This window comes from Hemitrygon akajei, chromosome 4, assembly GCF_048418815.1.
Source record: "Hemitrygon akajei chromosome 4, sHemAka1.3, whole genome shotgun sequence".
Classification (NCBI taxonomy): domain Eukaryota; kingdom Metazoa; phylum Chordata; class Chondrichthyes; order Myliobatiformes; family Dasyatidae; genus Hemitrygon; species Hemitrygon akajei.
The window spans coordinates 51,307,532-51,323,417 of record NC_133127.1 but is presented as its reverse complement, the minus strand read 5'-3'; the positions used below and the strand labels follow the sequence as shown (position 1 = coordinate 51,323,417).

Sequence of the window (15,886 nt, the reverse complement as noted above, 5' to 3'; positions counted from 1 at the left end):
AAAGCAATTTGAGAGTGAAAGGAAAATAGGAAAATTCTTGCATTCCTTTTGTATTGTTATTGAATGTGAAACATTTTTTTAAATTTAATTTCCTCTTGGAAAGAGAGGACAATGCTTCTTGTGTATCCTAGTTGTATTAAGGGCATTAAGTTAGCTTACGTATTTGCAGGATACTTGAAGATTTTGTAGAGCAATCAAGAAAGTGGAATTGGGGCCAAGATCAGGTCATTGAATAACAAAGCAGGATTGAGGAGTTATATGGCCTACTTTTTAAAAATATTCTTGGCTATGTATTGTTAGATTGGGTCTCATTTAACGGGACATTGAGGAACTTACTGAGTTTTGCAACAATCTGACAACTTTAATGTCAGGTTTACTGAATTTTGTTCTGCAGTTTTCTGTAGTAGTATTTGAAGTTTCAGGCTTTAGGTTATTGTCCACAAAGTATTGACAGATAGACAAAATGGAATGTCCAGCTACAGTACTCTGCAAATGTCTTGGGCACATATATGTAGCTAGGGTGCCTAATACTTTTGCACAGTTCTGTAGTGATTTTATATATTATACTACACTACTGCTGCCATTTTAAAAAAAAACTAATTTAATGATGTGATGATAAACCTGTGATACGCATCTTTGTTGTGGACTATGAGTGGGAAGGGAGCAAGTGGAGGGGAATCGTAGTTGGGAAGAGGGGAGGGAACAGGTAGTACCAGATAAACATTCTGTACTGATCAATAAAGCAATTGCTTTGAATCAAATGACCTTGCCTGTTGTCTCAGGGCTGGGTGTGTCTGCACCAGTGCCACCCCTGGCACTTCATGTCTGCCACCTGCCCCACACCTCTCCCATGGTACTCCACCCTCGCCATTGCCAATGTTCTTTTCTCCCACCAGATTTAAAAGCTTGCTCTCTGTATGTTGACAAATACAGTACTGTGCAAAAGTCTTAGGCACCCTAGCTATATATATGTGCCTAAGACTTTTGTGCAGAGCTATATATTGTAACTTCTAAAAAAAATTTTGGTCTCTTTTTGAAGTAATTTAATTTAATTTTTATATTCTTATTGTAATTTATAGTTTTAAAAGTTATTTTATATTATGATATACTGCTGCAAAACAACAAACTTCAGGACGTGCCAGTGCTATTAAACTGATTCGAATCTGACCAGGCAACATGAACCATTTTATCTCCTGTGATAATGAGATTATAACAAAGGTCTCAGTACAACCTTCCAAAAGCATCATTTGGATAAATCTTAATAATGGAAAGTATGAATAATAGAGAACATTTTAAGAAACATATGTGTGACCTGTGTCCTGTTGGTCCAATTCTTTATTAATCCATCTATTCACACACTAAATTATTTCAGTCTGCAGGTTTGAAGATCTATTTTCACACTTGAGTGTGTTATATAATCACATTGGTGTGCCAAATCTGTCATTAGTGTAGTGGGTGATAAAATAAACAGTCCCAACATTGTAAGCGATGGCATTCTGCCCAAAGAGGATATAAAATTAGTTAGAAAGCAAGAGCCAAGATTTATAGCACTTTGTGAATTAAAATCATGTTACCAATGTCCTGTCTGTCTTTTGCAGCTTTTACAATGCTGTTGGTGAAGTGGACAAGAAAGCATTGCAGAAAATACTGATAGATCAGGAAAAGGTATTGTCAAGAATGTCAACAATAAGGAAATGAAACATTAGAACACACTGACTGTTAAATCATTCATGTTGGAATATACTGAATATTGTGTGTTTTATATTTTTCTGATAATTCTGCAGATAAATATGAAACCTAATAGAATGAAATTTGGAAAAACTATGATATGAAGTTGTAATTTAACATTTAATTGATTTAATATAATTGGGTCCAAGTGCTAAAGTTGTAGCTTATGGGATAACTGAATTCTATTTCTGATGGTTGGAAATTTAGACCCTACACTAAGCACCTCACCTGGTAATGTTGGATGTGACAACAATAATACCAGGTTCTAAATGTCAGTGTGATAAAGTGTACTTCAGGGAGCGCGAAGCGCAGAAACAAATATCACTGTGATGATTGTATGCTCTAGTATCAATTGTTTGGTAACAATAAAGTAAAGGTGAGGTCATGATTCCAGAAAGAGGATGTGATAAAGATGTTGCCATCTACCTCCTTTAAGGAGCATTCAGTGAAAGTGAAATTTCTCTGCAACCAGCCTGAATGTACAGATTTGCTTAGTTCAGGAATATATGAAGGTCCATGTTAGTGGCATCTTGCATCTGCCTAGTTCAAACAAAGCACAATATTCAGAATGTAATGTTGAATCAAGCCAGGATGCTATTTAGCAGCACTGTATCTTAGTAAATTTGCCTCTAGTTTCTGAAATGATCAGAAATATTAAGGCCTAATAAAACATTCACTTCATGGGTTATCCATCACTTCAACTGGGAGCAACACCCAAAATGCTGGAAGAACTCAGCAGGTCTGACAATATCGAAATGAATAAACAGTTGATGTTTCGGGCTGAGACCTTCAGGACTGGAAAGGAAGGGACAAGACGCTGGAGTAAAAAGGTGGGGGGGGGGGGGAGAGGAGGACTAGCTAGAAGAGAGGTGAGACCAGGTAGGTGGGAAAGGTAAAGGGCTGGAGAAGGAACCTGATAGGAGGGAGAACAATGAGAGAAAGGAGCGCCAGGGGGAGGTGATAAGCAGGTGAAGAGAACAGGTATGAGTCCAAAGTGGGGAATGGAAGGGGAGGTGTGATATGTTACTGGAAGCTGAAATCAATGTTCATGCCATCAGGTTGAAGGCTATCCAGACAGAATAGACAGTATATGAAGTGTTGCTCCTCCACTCTGAGAAGCCTCATCATCTCTAAAAAGGAGGCGATGGACCAACATATGGGCAAACACGAGGAAATCTGCAGATGCTGGAAATTCAAACAACACACACAAAATGCTGGTGGAACACAGCAGGCCAGGCAACATCTATAGGGAGAAGCGCTGTCAACGTTTCGGACCGAGACCCTTTGTCAGGACTAACCGAAAGGAAAGATAGTAAGAGATTTGAAAGTAGTGGGGGGGAGGGGGAAATGCGAAATCTTAGGAGAAGACCGGAGGGGGTGGGATAAAGCTAAGAGCTGGAAAGGTGATTGGCGAAAGTGATACAGAGCTGGAAAAGGGAAAGGATCTTGGGATGGGAGGCCTCGGGAGAAAGAAGTGGGGGGAACACCAGAGGGAGATGGAGAACAGGCAAACAACTAAATATGTCAGGGATGGGGTAAGAAGGGGAGGAGGGGCATTAACAGAAGTTAGAGAAGTCAATGTTATCAAACTCAATCCAAACTCAGGTTGGAGGAACAACACCTTGTATACCAGCTGGAGTAGCCTCCAACCTGATGGCATGAACATTGACTTCTCTAACTTCCGTTAATGCCTCTCCTTTTTTGAATATGTAAATAAGTTTATGTGCCTTAGGATGAGAAATGCATGAATCAGCACATTATAAACGAGAAATTCTGCAGATGCTGGAAATCCAAAGTAGCACATCCAAAATGCTGGATAAACTCAGCAAGTCAGGCAGCATCTGTGACAATGTATAAACAGTCGACGTTTCGTGCTGAGACATTTCTTCAGGACTAGAAAGAAATGAGGAATACACCAGAATAAAAAGCTGGGCATGGGGGGGGAGGAGGATAGCTGGAAGGTAATAGGTGAAACCAGGTGAGTGGGAAAGGTAAAAGGCTAGAGAGGAAGGAATCTGATTGGAGGGGAGAGTGGATGTTAAGGGAAAAGGAAAGAGGAATGGACCTGAGGGGGTGGGGTGGATAGGCAGGTAAGAAGAGTATTCACATCAGTATTTGTTATGGAGTATAGTAAGATTGGGGTGGATATATTCATGTTTTAGAGTGTGTTGATATCAAGAAGGAGGAGGTATTGGGTCTCTTGAAGAACATTAAGGTGGATAAGACCTCTGGGCCTTCTGGGACATATCCTGGATGACTGAAGGAGGCAAAAGAAGATATTGCAGGGGCTTTGCAAATATCTCTGTACTCCCTGCTTCACCACTGGAAAGATTTTGACTGGAGAATAGCCAATGTTTCTTTGTTTAACAAGGACAATTGGGGATTAGGGATAGTCACCATGACTTTGTGTGGGGGAAGGTCATATCTTATGAGCTTGATTTAATTGAGGTTATGAAGATAAATGCTCAGTGTATGGCAGTGGATACTGTCCATACTGGCTTCAGTACTGCAGTGGACAAGTGAGACCAGTGGTATTATGCATGGATCAATGCTAAGGCTTTTGTTGTAGGATGTATACTGTAAATGATTTGGATGAAAATGTAGGTTACTGATTAAGTTTGTGAGTGATACAAAAATAGGTGGAGTGGTAGATAAAGAGGAAGGGTGTCAAAGAATATAACGAAATGTACGAGGGGTGATTGATAAGTTCATGGCCTAAGGTAGAAGGAGTCAATTTTAGAAAACCTAACACATTTATTTTTCAACATAGTCCCCTCCTACATTTACACACTTAGTCCAGCGGTCGTGGAGCATACGGATCTTGGACCTCCTGAAAGTGTCCACAGCAGGGGTGATTGATATGTTCGTGACCTAAGGTAGAAGGAGATGAGTTATTAACTTCAAACTTTCTGCATAATCACTCAGAGTTGACCTGCATGTGCATGTAATGAGAGCTGTATAGCTCATCTCCTTCTACCTTAAGCCACGAACTTATCAATCACCTCTGCTGTGGACACTTTCTGAGGGTCCAAGATCTGTATGCTCCACGACTTCTAGACTAGGTGTGTAAATGTAGGAGGGGACTATGTTGAAAAGTAAATGTGCTAGGTTTTCTAAAAATGACTACCTCTAATTTAGGCCACGAATTTATCAATCACACCTCGTTGATCAGTTGGAAATTTAATCATTTTATAGTTGCCCTGTAGTGAACATTGGTTAAAAGAAAGCCTGAAAATGAATATTTGCAGTTCAAGTTTAAATTATGATCTGTTTTATTAACCTGTATGATGTGTACATCTTTGTGTGCAATTTATGTAATTGGTTAACTTTTGAATGAGTTGCCTGTAGTCGGGGAGCTGTTAGATAATGTGCAGTGACAGCAAGCCCTGGTGTTAATGACTTATTTGCTGAAACGCTTATATTTTTAGTGATATTGCTCTTCCACGCTGTCCCGCCTATTTTTAACCTGGATTTAGATCTAAATCTACTTATACTTTTTCCCCCTTAGAAAGTTATTGGTTGGTATAAGTTCAGACGTAACACAAATCAGACCATGACATTCCGAGAACGTCTCCTTCACAGGACCCTTCAGAAGCATCTGAAAAGCCAACAGTTGGTGTTCTTTCTCCTTTCAACCAAGTTAAGCAGAGAGAATGGCTCCACACACAGTCTGGAGTATACATTGTATGATCCACAAGAAACGTGAGTAATGCCACATTTCTTTCAACAATATTGTCAGCTAGTGAGTTTCTGAACTATAGAAGAAATAATTATTTTTGTAGTCCAAATTTTAATAATATTTGAAGTTAATGTTTATCTTTCTCTCTCAAATGCAGTTTCGTTCAGCCAATACCTGTATCTGTGACCAATCTAGGAATGTTTGAACAACAAGATTATAAAACATTTTCTGGACCCAGTGGTGCTGGGGGCTATTGTCGAGCAATGAAGAAACACAGGTAGAAAATGCTGTTCTTCACTAATTTCGTTGAGTTAACTGGAGTAGATACAGTGGAATATGGCTAGTGTCTCAAAAAGCTTAGCCTTGAGTTGGGAGGGGAATGGGAAGTGGAGAGAAGCAGGGACTCTTCTGCTTGATTTGGTGAAAGAATAAATATGGCTATGGGCAGGTAATATTAAGTTTCTTTTGCAGAACTGTGCCTTTGCTGAACCTGAAATTATGTTGCTGCCATCTGCTGGATGTAGATCATTTTGACACTCTAAAGATTTGAATTTACCAAGTAGTCTAATTGTTTTGAAATGTTGAGATGAAGTCCTAAATACAAGAGATTCTGCAGATACTTGAAATCCAGAGTAATATACAAAATACTGGAGGAACTCAGCGGGTCAGACAGTAACTATGGAAAGGAATGAAGAGTTGAATTTTCAGGTCGCGACCTTCTGGGTTAGAGAAATTGATGTTCATGACATTAGGTCGGAGGCTACCTAGACAGAATATGAGGTGTTGTTTTTCCAACCTTAGAGTGGCCTCATTGTGACAGTAGAGGAGGCTGTGGATTGACATGTCAGAATGGGAGTGAGGATTGGAATTAAAATGGTTGGCCACCAGGAAATTCTACTTGTTGCTGATGGAGCGAAGATGCTCCACAAAGTGGTCCCCTAAGCTGTGTCGGGTCTCACCAATGTAGAGGAGTCCACATTGAGAGCACTGGATACAGCAAACTACCCCAACAGATTCACAGGTAAAATGTTGCTTCACCTAGAAAAGGGAATAGCTTTTTTTTTATTGGTGACAGGGTGGGAAGAAGTATAGTCAAGATAGAGTCAGTTGGTTTATAAAAGATTTTAGACAGTTTGTCCCCAGAAATGGCGACAGTGATCTAGAAAGGAGAGAGAGAGAGAGAGAGAGAGAGATATGTCAGAAATGGACCAAGTGAATTTAAGGGCAAGGTGGAAGCAGGAGTCAAAGATGATGAAATTAATAAGCTCAGAATGGGTGCATGAAGCAGCATCAAAGCAGTCTTCTTCAATGTTGTACAGAAAGAGTTGGGGAGTTTTACCAGAGAAGGCTTGAAACATGTACTGTTCCATGCAACCTACAAAAAGGCAGGTGTCACTTGGGCCCATGTGGATGCTCATGGCTACACCTTGAGTTTGTAGAAAGTGGGAGGATCTGAAAGAGAAATTGTTGAGTGTGAAGGCCAGTTCCAGCAGACAGAGAAGGGTGATGATTGAGGGGAACTGGTCGGGGTCTGTTGTCAAGAAAGAAGCGGAGAGCTTTAGGGAATTCCGGAGGGGAAATAGAAGTATATAAGGATTGGGCATAAATGGTAAAAATGAGGTGATCAGGGCCAGGGAATTGAAGGTTGTCGAAGAGATCAAGAGCATGTGAAATGACACAGATGCCGGTGAGAAAGGGCTGAATCAAGGGGGATAAAGTGGAGTCAAGATATGTGGACATGAGTTCAGTGGGGCAAGAGCAGGCAGGCACAATGGACCTACCTGGACAGTTTGTATTTATAAAATTTTGTAACTGTTTTAGTTTACAAATCCTTGTAATTCTGTTGCATTATAAGCAGATTTCAATCTTGTAGATGATTTAGGGAAAAAATTAGAGCACAGATGTATTGTTATTAGAAATGACAATGGTTCAGGGTCCTCCTGAACATTAGAAACGGGGTGGCCATCCCACTCCTTGTACCTGATTTGCCATTTCATACTTGCCCTTGATTTCCTGAATCTCTCATGAATATTGAAAAGCAAAACATTGCAGCTGCTAGAAACTTGAAAATAAAGTACTATATGTGCTGGTCATACTCAGCAGGTTGTGCAGCAGCTTTAAAAGGAGTAAAATGGTGTTAGCATTTCAGGTTAATGACCTTTCATCAGTTTTGAAATATTTGTTTCTAGATACCCTAACCAAGAGGTACATCGTCTTTACATTTACTTTGTCCAGTCCTTAATGTATAAGATTACCTCTCATTCTTCTAAATTTTGTTTTTTACATGTATTTTCCTGACCTGCTGAGGTCCTGCAGCATTTTGTGTGTTACTCTGTATTTCAAGCATCTGTAGAATCTCTTGCGTTTATTAAATGTCTTGCTTTGTCTGGTTTTGAATTGGTGTCTAACTTAATTCATTCCTTGGCAACTGGCTTTTTAACAGACTTACAGAGTTCCTCTCTTCCTTGTCTGGTGTTTCAAAATTTTCCCCACATGTTCACGGCAATTTTAGCTATTGCAGCCACGGCATCATTTGTAGGTAGTAAGGTAGCACTTCAGCATATACATATGTTTTAGAAGCTTTTTTTGTGTCAAAGCTATATACAATTATGACAAAGTTATCATATGGCCAGAAACAAACTGCTTGATACCTTTAAAATAGATTACTTTTAATTATTAATTATATCTGCAATTGATATACAGTATTCCTTATCACAAAAAAGCATAACAGGAAAAAATAGTTAATATTAAACCCACAGAAAAGTCTTAACATTGCCAGGAAAAGCATGATTTTTTTGATGTTTTTCACCCAGTGTATTGGTGCTAAGTTTTGGTTTCCTACTTAATATATGCTTACATAGAAAGAGTGCAGCAAAGGTCCACAAGATTGATTCCTAGGAGAGTTGGCCACTACTGCAATGAGAGATTGAGTTGACTGGTCTTCATTTCTGCTGAGTTTGAAAGAATGAAATGTGGCCTCCTTGAAACATGCTAAATTCAACAAGGGCTTAAAATGCTGATTAGGGGAGGATGTTTTCCCCCATCTAAAGAATTTATAATATCTAAATAAGGAGCAGGGTATTTAAAACAAATGAGAAAGTGATCATTTGTGTTCAAAACAGCAATTCTGAAACTAAAGTGATTAAGGGAAGTGAGGATTGTATAGGAGATTATAGCTGTGGTTGAAGATACTGATGAATAGCGGAGCAGGCTTTGGGAACTGAATGGCTCAACTTCTGTTTATGTTCTTATTGATTAAACAGTAATACTGGATTAAGTTTATAGAACATAAACTTGGTAATGTCTCTCTCAGGTAGTATAATGGTTAATAGTGGATTGTTTAAAGACACCAGGTAAAAATACATGGCAGTAATAGTGTTGAAATTGCCTTAACCTCAAAGTATGTTTAAGTTTTTAACAAAGTTGAACTGCAGGATATATGAGTCCCTTAATTTTACATCATTCAGCAATGTCGCCAACATGGGAATGAGGATGGTAATTAAAATTAGAAACACATTTGCTTTCAGTGCAATATGACATGAATAAAAGTTGCTCAGTGAGGATGCATTTCCTTCTGGGATTTGTCTTAGAAAAATTCCTGGTAGATCATCTGGATGGTGGATTCAATGTCATGAATAGTCTTTTGCAAAATAAAAATGGTACATTGCATTGATTAAGCAAATGATTTCATGCAGAATATTTATTGCATTGTTAAAGGAATTGAGAATGATAGTTGGTGTTGACGTTAGTTTTCTGTCAGTTCAAGATTGAAGATGGATTTCATATATGGTGCATTCTAAGTATTTTCCTTTTTCGTTTAGTAGGGATTTCAGGCTAATATATGTTAAAATGCTCTTACTGATTTAAATTTAGTGCACAAAGTTTCAAACAATATTCTGAAATCTGAATTGCAATTATAAATTGGAACCAAACAAAATGCTATTAACTATTTCAAATAAACTAAGGCAGTTTGAAATAATCTTATTGGTGCACTCTAAAGACATACATTCAGTATTAAAATAACTTCCAATTGTTGAGCAAAGTAGGTGTTTTCTCCTGTAAACTAGAACCATAATCAAGAACTTTCTTTATTAGTTATGTTTGAAAATCGATTTAGTTTCACTAGACCGTGTATTCTCTCACCAAAGCATTGAATGTAAATCTTTGGTTAGTAATTAGCTGTGTTTCATTAGGGTTTTCCTCATTGTATCTTCTGGAAAATGGTAGAATTGACCTTCATTGGCTGGAGAACACAAGATCTTAGCTAAGGGTCCTGCATCATTCTCAGCTAAACATGTAATTGAATGTTGAGCTGTAAAAAAAATTAATAAGGTGAAAGAAATGAAAGATTTAATTAATCAGTGACTGAGCCATAATCAATAATTGATGTAGACCAAAATAATACAACTGTCAGATATTCAGGTTAGTTAAAGCATTTCATGGTTGAAGGTTATGGTATTTATTGTTTAACATCCTTCTTGGGTAAAAGAACTTGGTTATTTTATCAATGACAAAATGATGAATAGGATAAATTGAAAGCAGCATAAATTTACTTAACTTTTTTTAAACCCCTCAGAAACGCATTTTTTGATCACCATGGGTCCTTAAAAGAGGTTCAGAGAATTAAATGCATATGTAATACACTGCAAGAGGAACTGAAGGTAACTGGAATACTTATAAATTTGTTAAATTCTATTGTTCTGATATCAGTATTTCACACTTCCCTAAGGTAAAGACATTTATCCTTAGTTATTTTACAGAGCTGTTCTGTTTACACTCTGGTTGGTTCATCATTCTAATACCGTAGATTCCGGACTACAGAGCGCACCTGATTAAAAGCCGCTGGCTCTAATTTTAGAAAGAAAATCAATTTTTTACTTGTACAGGCCGCACCGGATTTTCGGCCGCAGGTGTCCCACGTTGTAATATGAGATATTTACACAGAAAGATATTACACGTGAGGATTTTTTAACTTTTAATTAAATCCATATGGTAACATAAACAAATACATATTGCAAATGCTTTTTTTCGAACCGTGCCTGTAACGCGGCTACTTTTAAATATACGTTGCGTATACTTTTTTACTGAACAACATTCCAATATCTCCTAACGACTGGTAAAAAATATATATACTGCAGCCTACCAGGAAAAGTTATTGATCGCCTTTAACTTAAAAGCAGCGTTTTGGCTCCGCCGCTCGCCCCCCGCCGTCCCGTTTATCGCAAACCGGCATTTTCCCACAAGACGCGGCGAAACCGGGTGTGACGTCATAGCATCCCGCGATGTAGTACAGAAAACAAATATAGTTAAAACTCTTCTAACTTTAACTAGAAAATGAATTACTAAGCGAAAATATTATAAACTAAATAACTGCCATAAAGGCAGCACAATGCTTTTCTTCGAGTGTTTTCCATGTTGATGAGGGTGAGTACAAATGACTGATTTACAATAATTTAATTGTGAAAGTGCGCTTGATTTATCGTACAATTTCATTGGACCTCTGTGAACTACTCATCAATTTTATTGGTCTACTGTTACGAGGCAAAATGTTTTTGGCGGCATGAAAAAAAACCATGCATTAGCCGCACCGTATTAAAGGCCGCAGAGTTCAAAGCTGTTCAAAATGTGGGAAAAAAGTAGCGGCTTAAAATCCGGAATCTACGGTACTTTCAATGTCTTAAGGTTTGTCAGAAAATTGATAACTAAAATGAATTCTGCTGTTTTTCCTATTTGAGATGGAATTGATTAAAGTTTGCCTTGCAATTACAAAATATAGATGTTTTTATATTCATTACTCAGCATAAGTTAAATGATGATTAGAATTTTAACCTTCACTGTAGAGGTCAGCTGTTCAAATTATCTCCTTCCCAATCTTTCAATCTTACATTAGTTCCAAAATGACTAAACTGTAGCCTTTTCAAATGCTTCTATTTTCAAGAATAATAGTAGGATGAGAGTGACACCTTCACATTGTTAAAGGAAGTTGTGACTGCTGTGATGAGAACATTAGTATAAACAGAGAATCAGACAAATGTTCTCCTGTTTACAAAAACATAGGGACAGGAGTCTGCCATTCATTTCTTTGTATTTTCTGCCACTCATTCAAATGTGACTGATGTTCATCTAGGCTCCATACACCATCTTTAGTTCCAGGGCTATCAAAGATTTATTGTTGGTTTAAGACTAATCAATCTATCATCTTGTATTTTTCTGTATAATTTCCTCAGCTTACTGTACGATCAATGCAAGATATGCTTCCTGTCTTTTCTTTAAGAACCCTAGTTTTAGATTCTGCTATGCGTTCAACAGAGCAGGAAATTCATGGATTTGATGGTTAGTTTATGTCAGTGTATACCTGGGACTGAGTAACCTCAAGCAAAGTAAAGCTAGGGCAAGACTAAAGTGTGGAATCATATCCTATAACAGAGCAAACTACTTCAGGTGCTGTACTTCAGGTGTGGAAGAAAGGTATGCTGGAAAAGGTTCTGAAATTAAGTACTAAGTATGTGTTTTTGGTGGGCAGTTAGTGAAAAGCAAGCAAGGATCTGTGCCAAACTGTTCTTCAGGTCATATTAGTAAATTCTGTAGGAAGTGGATGTCCAAAACTGCACAATGATTGATTGATTTGATATGTTGTGAAGTAAAATTGTCATCTAAAATGTCATTTGATGCATTTGCAGGACAATATTCAGGTCAGATAAGAAGCAGCAGCCTCCATAAGTTTTCATTGGGATGGCCAGTGTGTAGTTTTGAAGTCTAACATGGATGTTTTTTAAAAGAATCATACGGTTTTTTTTTGTGCCAGACTTGATAGCCTGTTGTGAGGATGAGGATGGGTCTAATTTTGTGGCAAGTTGTCACTGTAACATTCTTTTCAAGCATATTACCATCTACCAGCCCACCTACCTACCTCCATTGTAAAATGTTTCCTGGTGTTCTTTCCTTCACTCCAAATTAAGTTTTTTTTTCCAATCATCCAACAGCATGGGTAACTTGGTGGCACTAGTTCACCTATTGGGAGTGGATGCAAATAATTTGCTGGCTTAGTGCTGATGAAATCCTGACGTAATTACTAGTTTGGTATCATGACAACTTTCAGTCATGTGGGTGTCATGGTAGCGAAGTGGTTAGTGAAACAGCTCAGGGCATTGTAGTTTGAAGTTCAATTGTAACCACATGGGTTTCCTCATTCCAGTTAGCAGATTAATCGGTCATTATAAAGTTGTCCTGTAATTAAGCTCGTGTTAGATAGGTGGGTTGTTAGATGGCATGGCTCATTGGGTTGGAAGAGCCTGATCAGTGTTGTATCTCCAAATAAGTAAAAACTGTATGATTTTTTTTTAAAGTGTAAAGTAACCCACTCCAAAATGACATGATTGCTTTGATAGAATGTTTGTTTATTTGTTCAAGCTAGGTTTTTGATTGATAAGGACCACAGAAAAACTGGAAGTACTCAGATTAAGCTGCACATGGAAGAAAACAAAATAATTTATACCTTGATCCAATAATCTTTCAGCAGAAAGTTTGTCAAAACTCTATTGTGGTGGATCTTACTGTTCTGGTTCATTTTTATTTGACTTAGTTTGTGTATTTTCAAATCTATTTATCCAGAATAGCTTACCTGTATAACCTTGTACTTTAGTTTCTGTTATTCCATAACTGTTATCTTGCATGATTTGTCTAAATCATTAGCAGTATGCAAATATAGGATTTTACAGCTCATTGTCTCCCTATCTCAATGGTTAATTAGTGCCTATAATCCCATCAAAAAGATGTCTCATTCTGTTTATGTACTTATTTACGCATGTTAAATTCTGCATGATTAAATGACATCTTCATAGCCATTCTGGTTTTTTTTTGGAAGTGTAAGCTATTATGCATTAAAGATTTTGGATACAGGATTATTTTTTTTAATTCTTCTCCCCAAATTTGAATTCCTCAGTCCTCAAGTTTGACATGATTTCAAGCAGTGGGGTAATGAGATCTTTTGGTAGAATACAGTTCATCATGGTTTTAAGAGTTCATGTTTTATTGATTGCTCATGATGTGTAATTAAAGGATGATAAGCAGGTGATGGAATTCAATTCAGGCTAGTTTGGGCTAATACAGTTTGGGAAGTCAAAATCTGATGGGTTATATTGAGTAAATGGCAGGGACTTCAGGAAGTCTGCATCTCACTGAAAGTGGGACAAGGGTGAATATGTTAGCGAAGAAGATATTTGGTATGCTTGCCTTCGTAGGCAGGGTGCTGAGGATAAGAGTTGGGACATCATGTTGCAACTGACAAAACATTGGAGTATTATGTATTTGTCACCATAATGCCGAAAGATGTGGTGGTAATGAAGGGAGTGCAGAAAATATTTGACAGACAGGCAACAGACATGCAGTTATAAGGAGGGATTGGCTAGGCTGGGTTTATTTTCCCTGGAACATTGGAGATTGAGGGTTGACTTTATAGAGATTTATAGAATTATGAGAGACTAGTCTTTTTGCGGAGAGGGAGGATTCTAGAAATAGAGGTCACAGGTTTAAGGGGCTGAGGGACGAATAATTTGAGGGGTTGAGAGAGGAATAATTTGAGGGGTAAGTTTTTCCACACACAGGGTGATAGCTATTTGGAACAAGCTGCCAGAGGAGGTGGTGGAAGCAAATAAATTTACAATGTTTAAAAGGTGCTTGGCTAGGAAAGGTGTCGAGGGATGAGGGTCTAATGCAAACAAAAGGGCTTTGCATCATCGCCAATTTGAACAGGTGGGCCAAAAGGGCCCATTTCTGTGCTGTAGTATTCAGTGACTATTTTCCATTTGTCATCAGATTAGTGGAAGAGAAAAGTTACCAGCCCAAAAGAAACAACAATGGGTATATCTGCAGGTCAAGGCCCATTATTTTTCACTAATATTTTCAACAAAATGGTTCTTATCCAATGGTTATAATCTGTAATATGCTTTGAGAAAAGTCAGTGATTTATATTCAACTATAATTTACAAAGGGAAATAGTGAAGGAAAAGCTCGTGCTATGGAAAAACAGACCAATTGACTACGTGGATAATTCTTTAAAAGAACTGGCATTGGCAGGTTGGAACAAATTTACTCCCATATTGGGAGGTTCAGGGTCAACTGATGAAAAGTCATTGACCTGAAATGTTAATCCTGTTTCTCTTTACACTTCCTGATCTCCTGTATATTTCTAACTTTTTATTTCTGATTTCTAGCATCTACAACATATTTTCTTGTAGATTTCTATTTGTTCAATTTCCCTTTTGAATGTATCCTCCCACTTCAGATTTTCCTTCCAGAGGTTCTTCCACATCAGTCAGGAGTTATATAGCACAGAAAATGCTCTTTGGCCCAACACATCCGTGCTTTCCTGACCTGGTCCCATTTGCCTGCATTTGGCCCATATCTCTCTAAACTGTTCCTATCTATTAACCTGTTTAAATGTCTTTTAATCATCGTAATTGTACCTGCCTGTACAACAAGCTCTGGAAGCTCATTCTATGAATGTGTACCTTTCATCTATCATCCCATTCCACAAATCTGTTTTTTATCATCATCCTTTAGTCCCCTGCCAAACCAAACCTCTTGTGTCATTAGTAATTATTTTCATAAAATATTTTTTTTTTGTTAATTAACTATCTGCATACATTTTCCCACAGATCTGATTAGTTTGTGTTCATCACATAACCCAATAAGGAACTAATGCTGAAGTTGTTTTCCCTGCTCCCAGTTACCATCTTACCTCGTCAACCATTCATTCTTACTATAGCTTGCCTCAAGTCAGTGTGTCTGATTGCAACAAAATGATGTATTCCTGTAAAATGCTTTTCCCATGTAGAGGTGACTATTTAACTCTGCCTGAAGTTTTCATGATTTATAAACAGTAAATGGTGCCAGTGAATGGCGAATGAGAAATGATTTAAACAGATTATTGTGTACAAGTTGGAGTTAATAAGAAAGACTCTGGAGTTTCATGCTATTTGTAGGGTGCAATTATCACAGTAAGACTTAAAAGTATTGTTTTGGTAACAACAATATATTTCATCCCAAGATTTTCAATATATGTAATTAATAAATTCCTTATTTTCATTACTTAAATGCCACATGGTCACAGATTGCTTGTTCAAAGGTAGAAGAGAGTGAACGCAAGGTGGGATGTTTACTTGCTGATGTGCAAGGACTGAGAGAGAAGGTATCAAAGAAGAAACAGTTATGCACAGTGATTCAAGGTAAGAACTTCTTGTATCATCAGCAATTATTTTCATAGAACAGTACAAGTCCTCCTGGGTTGTGGCAGGATTCCATTTCTGTGAGTTATTTGTAAACAAGCGATTCACAACTTGTGGGAACAAGTTCCCAACCAACAGAAAATTGCCTATAGTCTTGCAGCAGCTGGCAAATCCACCCTGCTGGTAACTCAAATACTTGCTCATAAATCCAGGCAGTACATTAGTCAGGCATTGGTAAGCTGGGGTGGATCTG

The 15,886-nt window shown here is 37.8% G+C and overlaps 1 protein-coding gene across 2 annotated transcripts in view; it reads left to right on the top strand.

Moving 5' to 3' along the window:
* The window catches only part of abraxas1 (abraxas 1, BRCA1 A complex subunit), a 40,392-nt gene that overhangs the window by 10,939 nt on the left and 13,567 nt on the right, over positions 1-15,886 (top strand). For both annotated transcript variants that reach the window (XM_073042582.1, XM_073042583.1), the window contains exons 4-8: positions 1,599-1,665; positions 5,237-5,430; positions 5,565-5,684; positions 9,984-10,068; positions 15,519-15,633. In XM_073042582.1, coding sequence (XP_072898683.1) covers positions 1,599-1,665; positions 5,237-5,430; positions 5,565-5,684; positions 9,984-10,068; positions 15,519-15,633 — 581 coding nt within the window. The remainder of the gene's footprint in view (positions 1-1,598; positions 1,666-5,236; positions 5,431-5,564; positions 5,685-9,983; positions 10,069-15,518; positions 15,634-15,886) is intronic.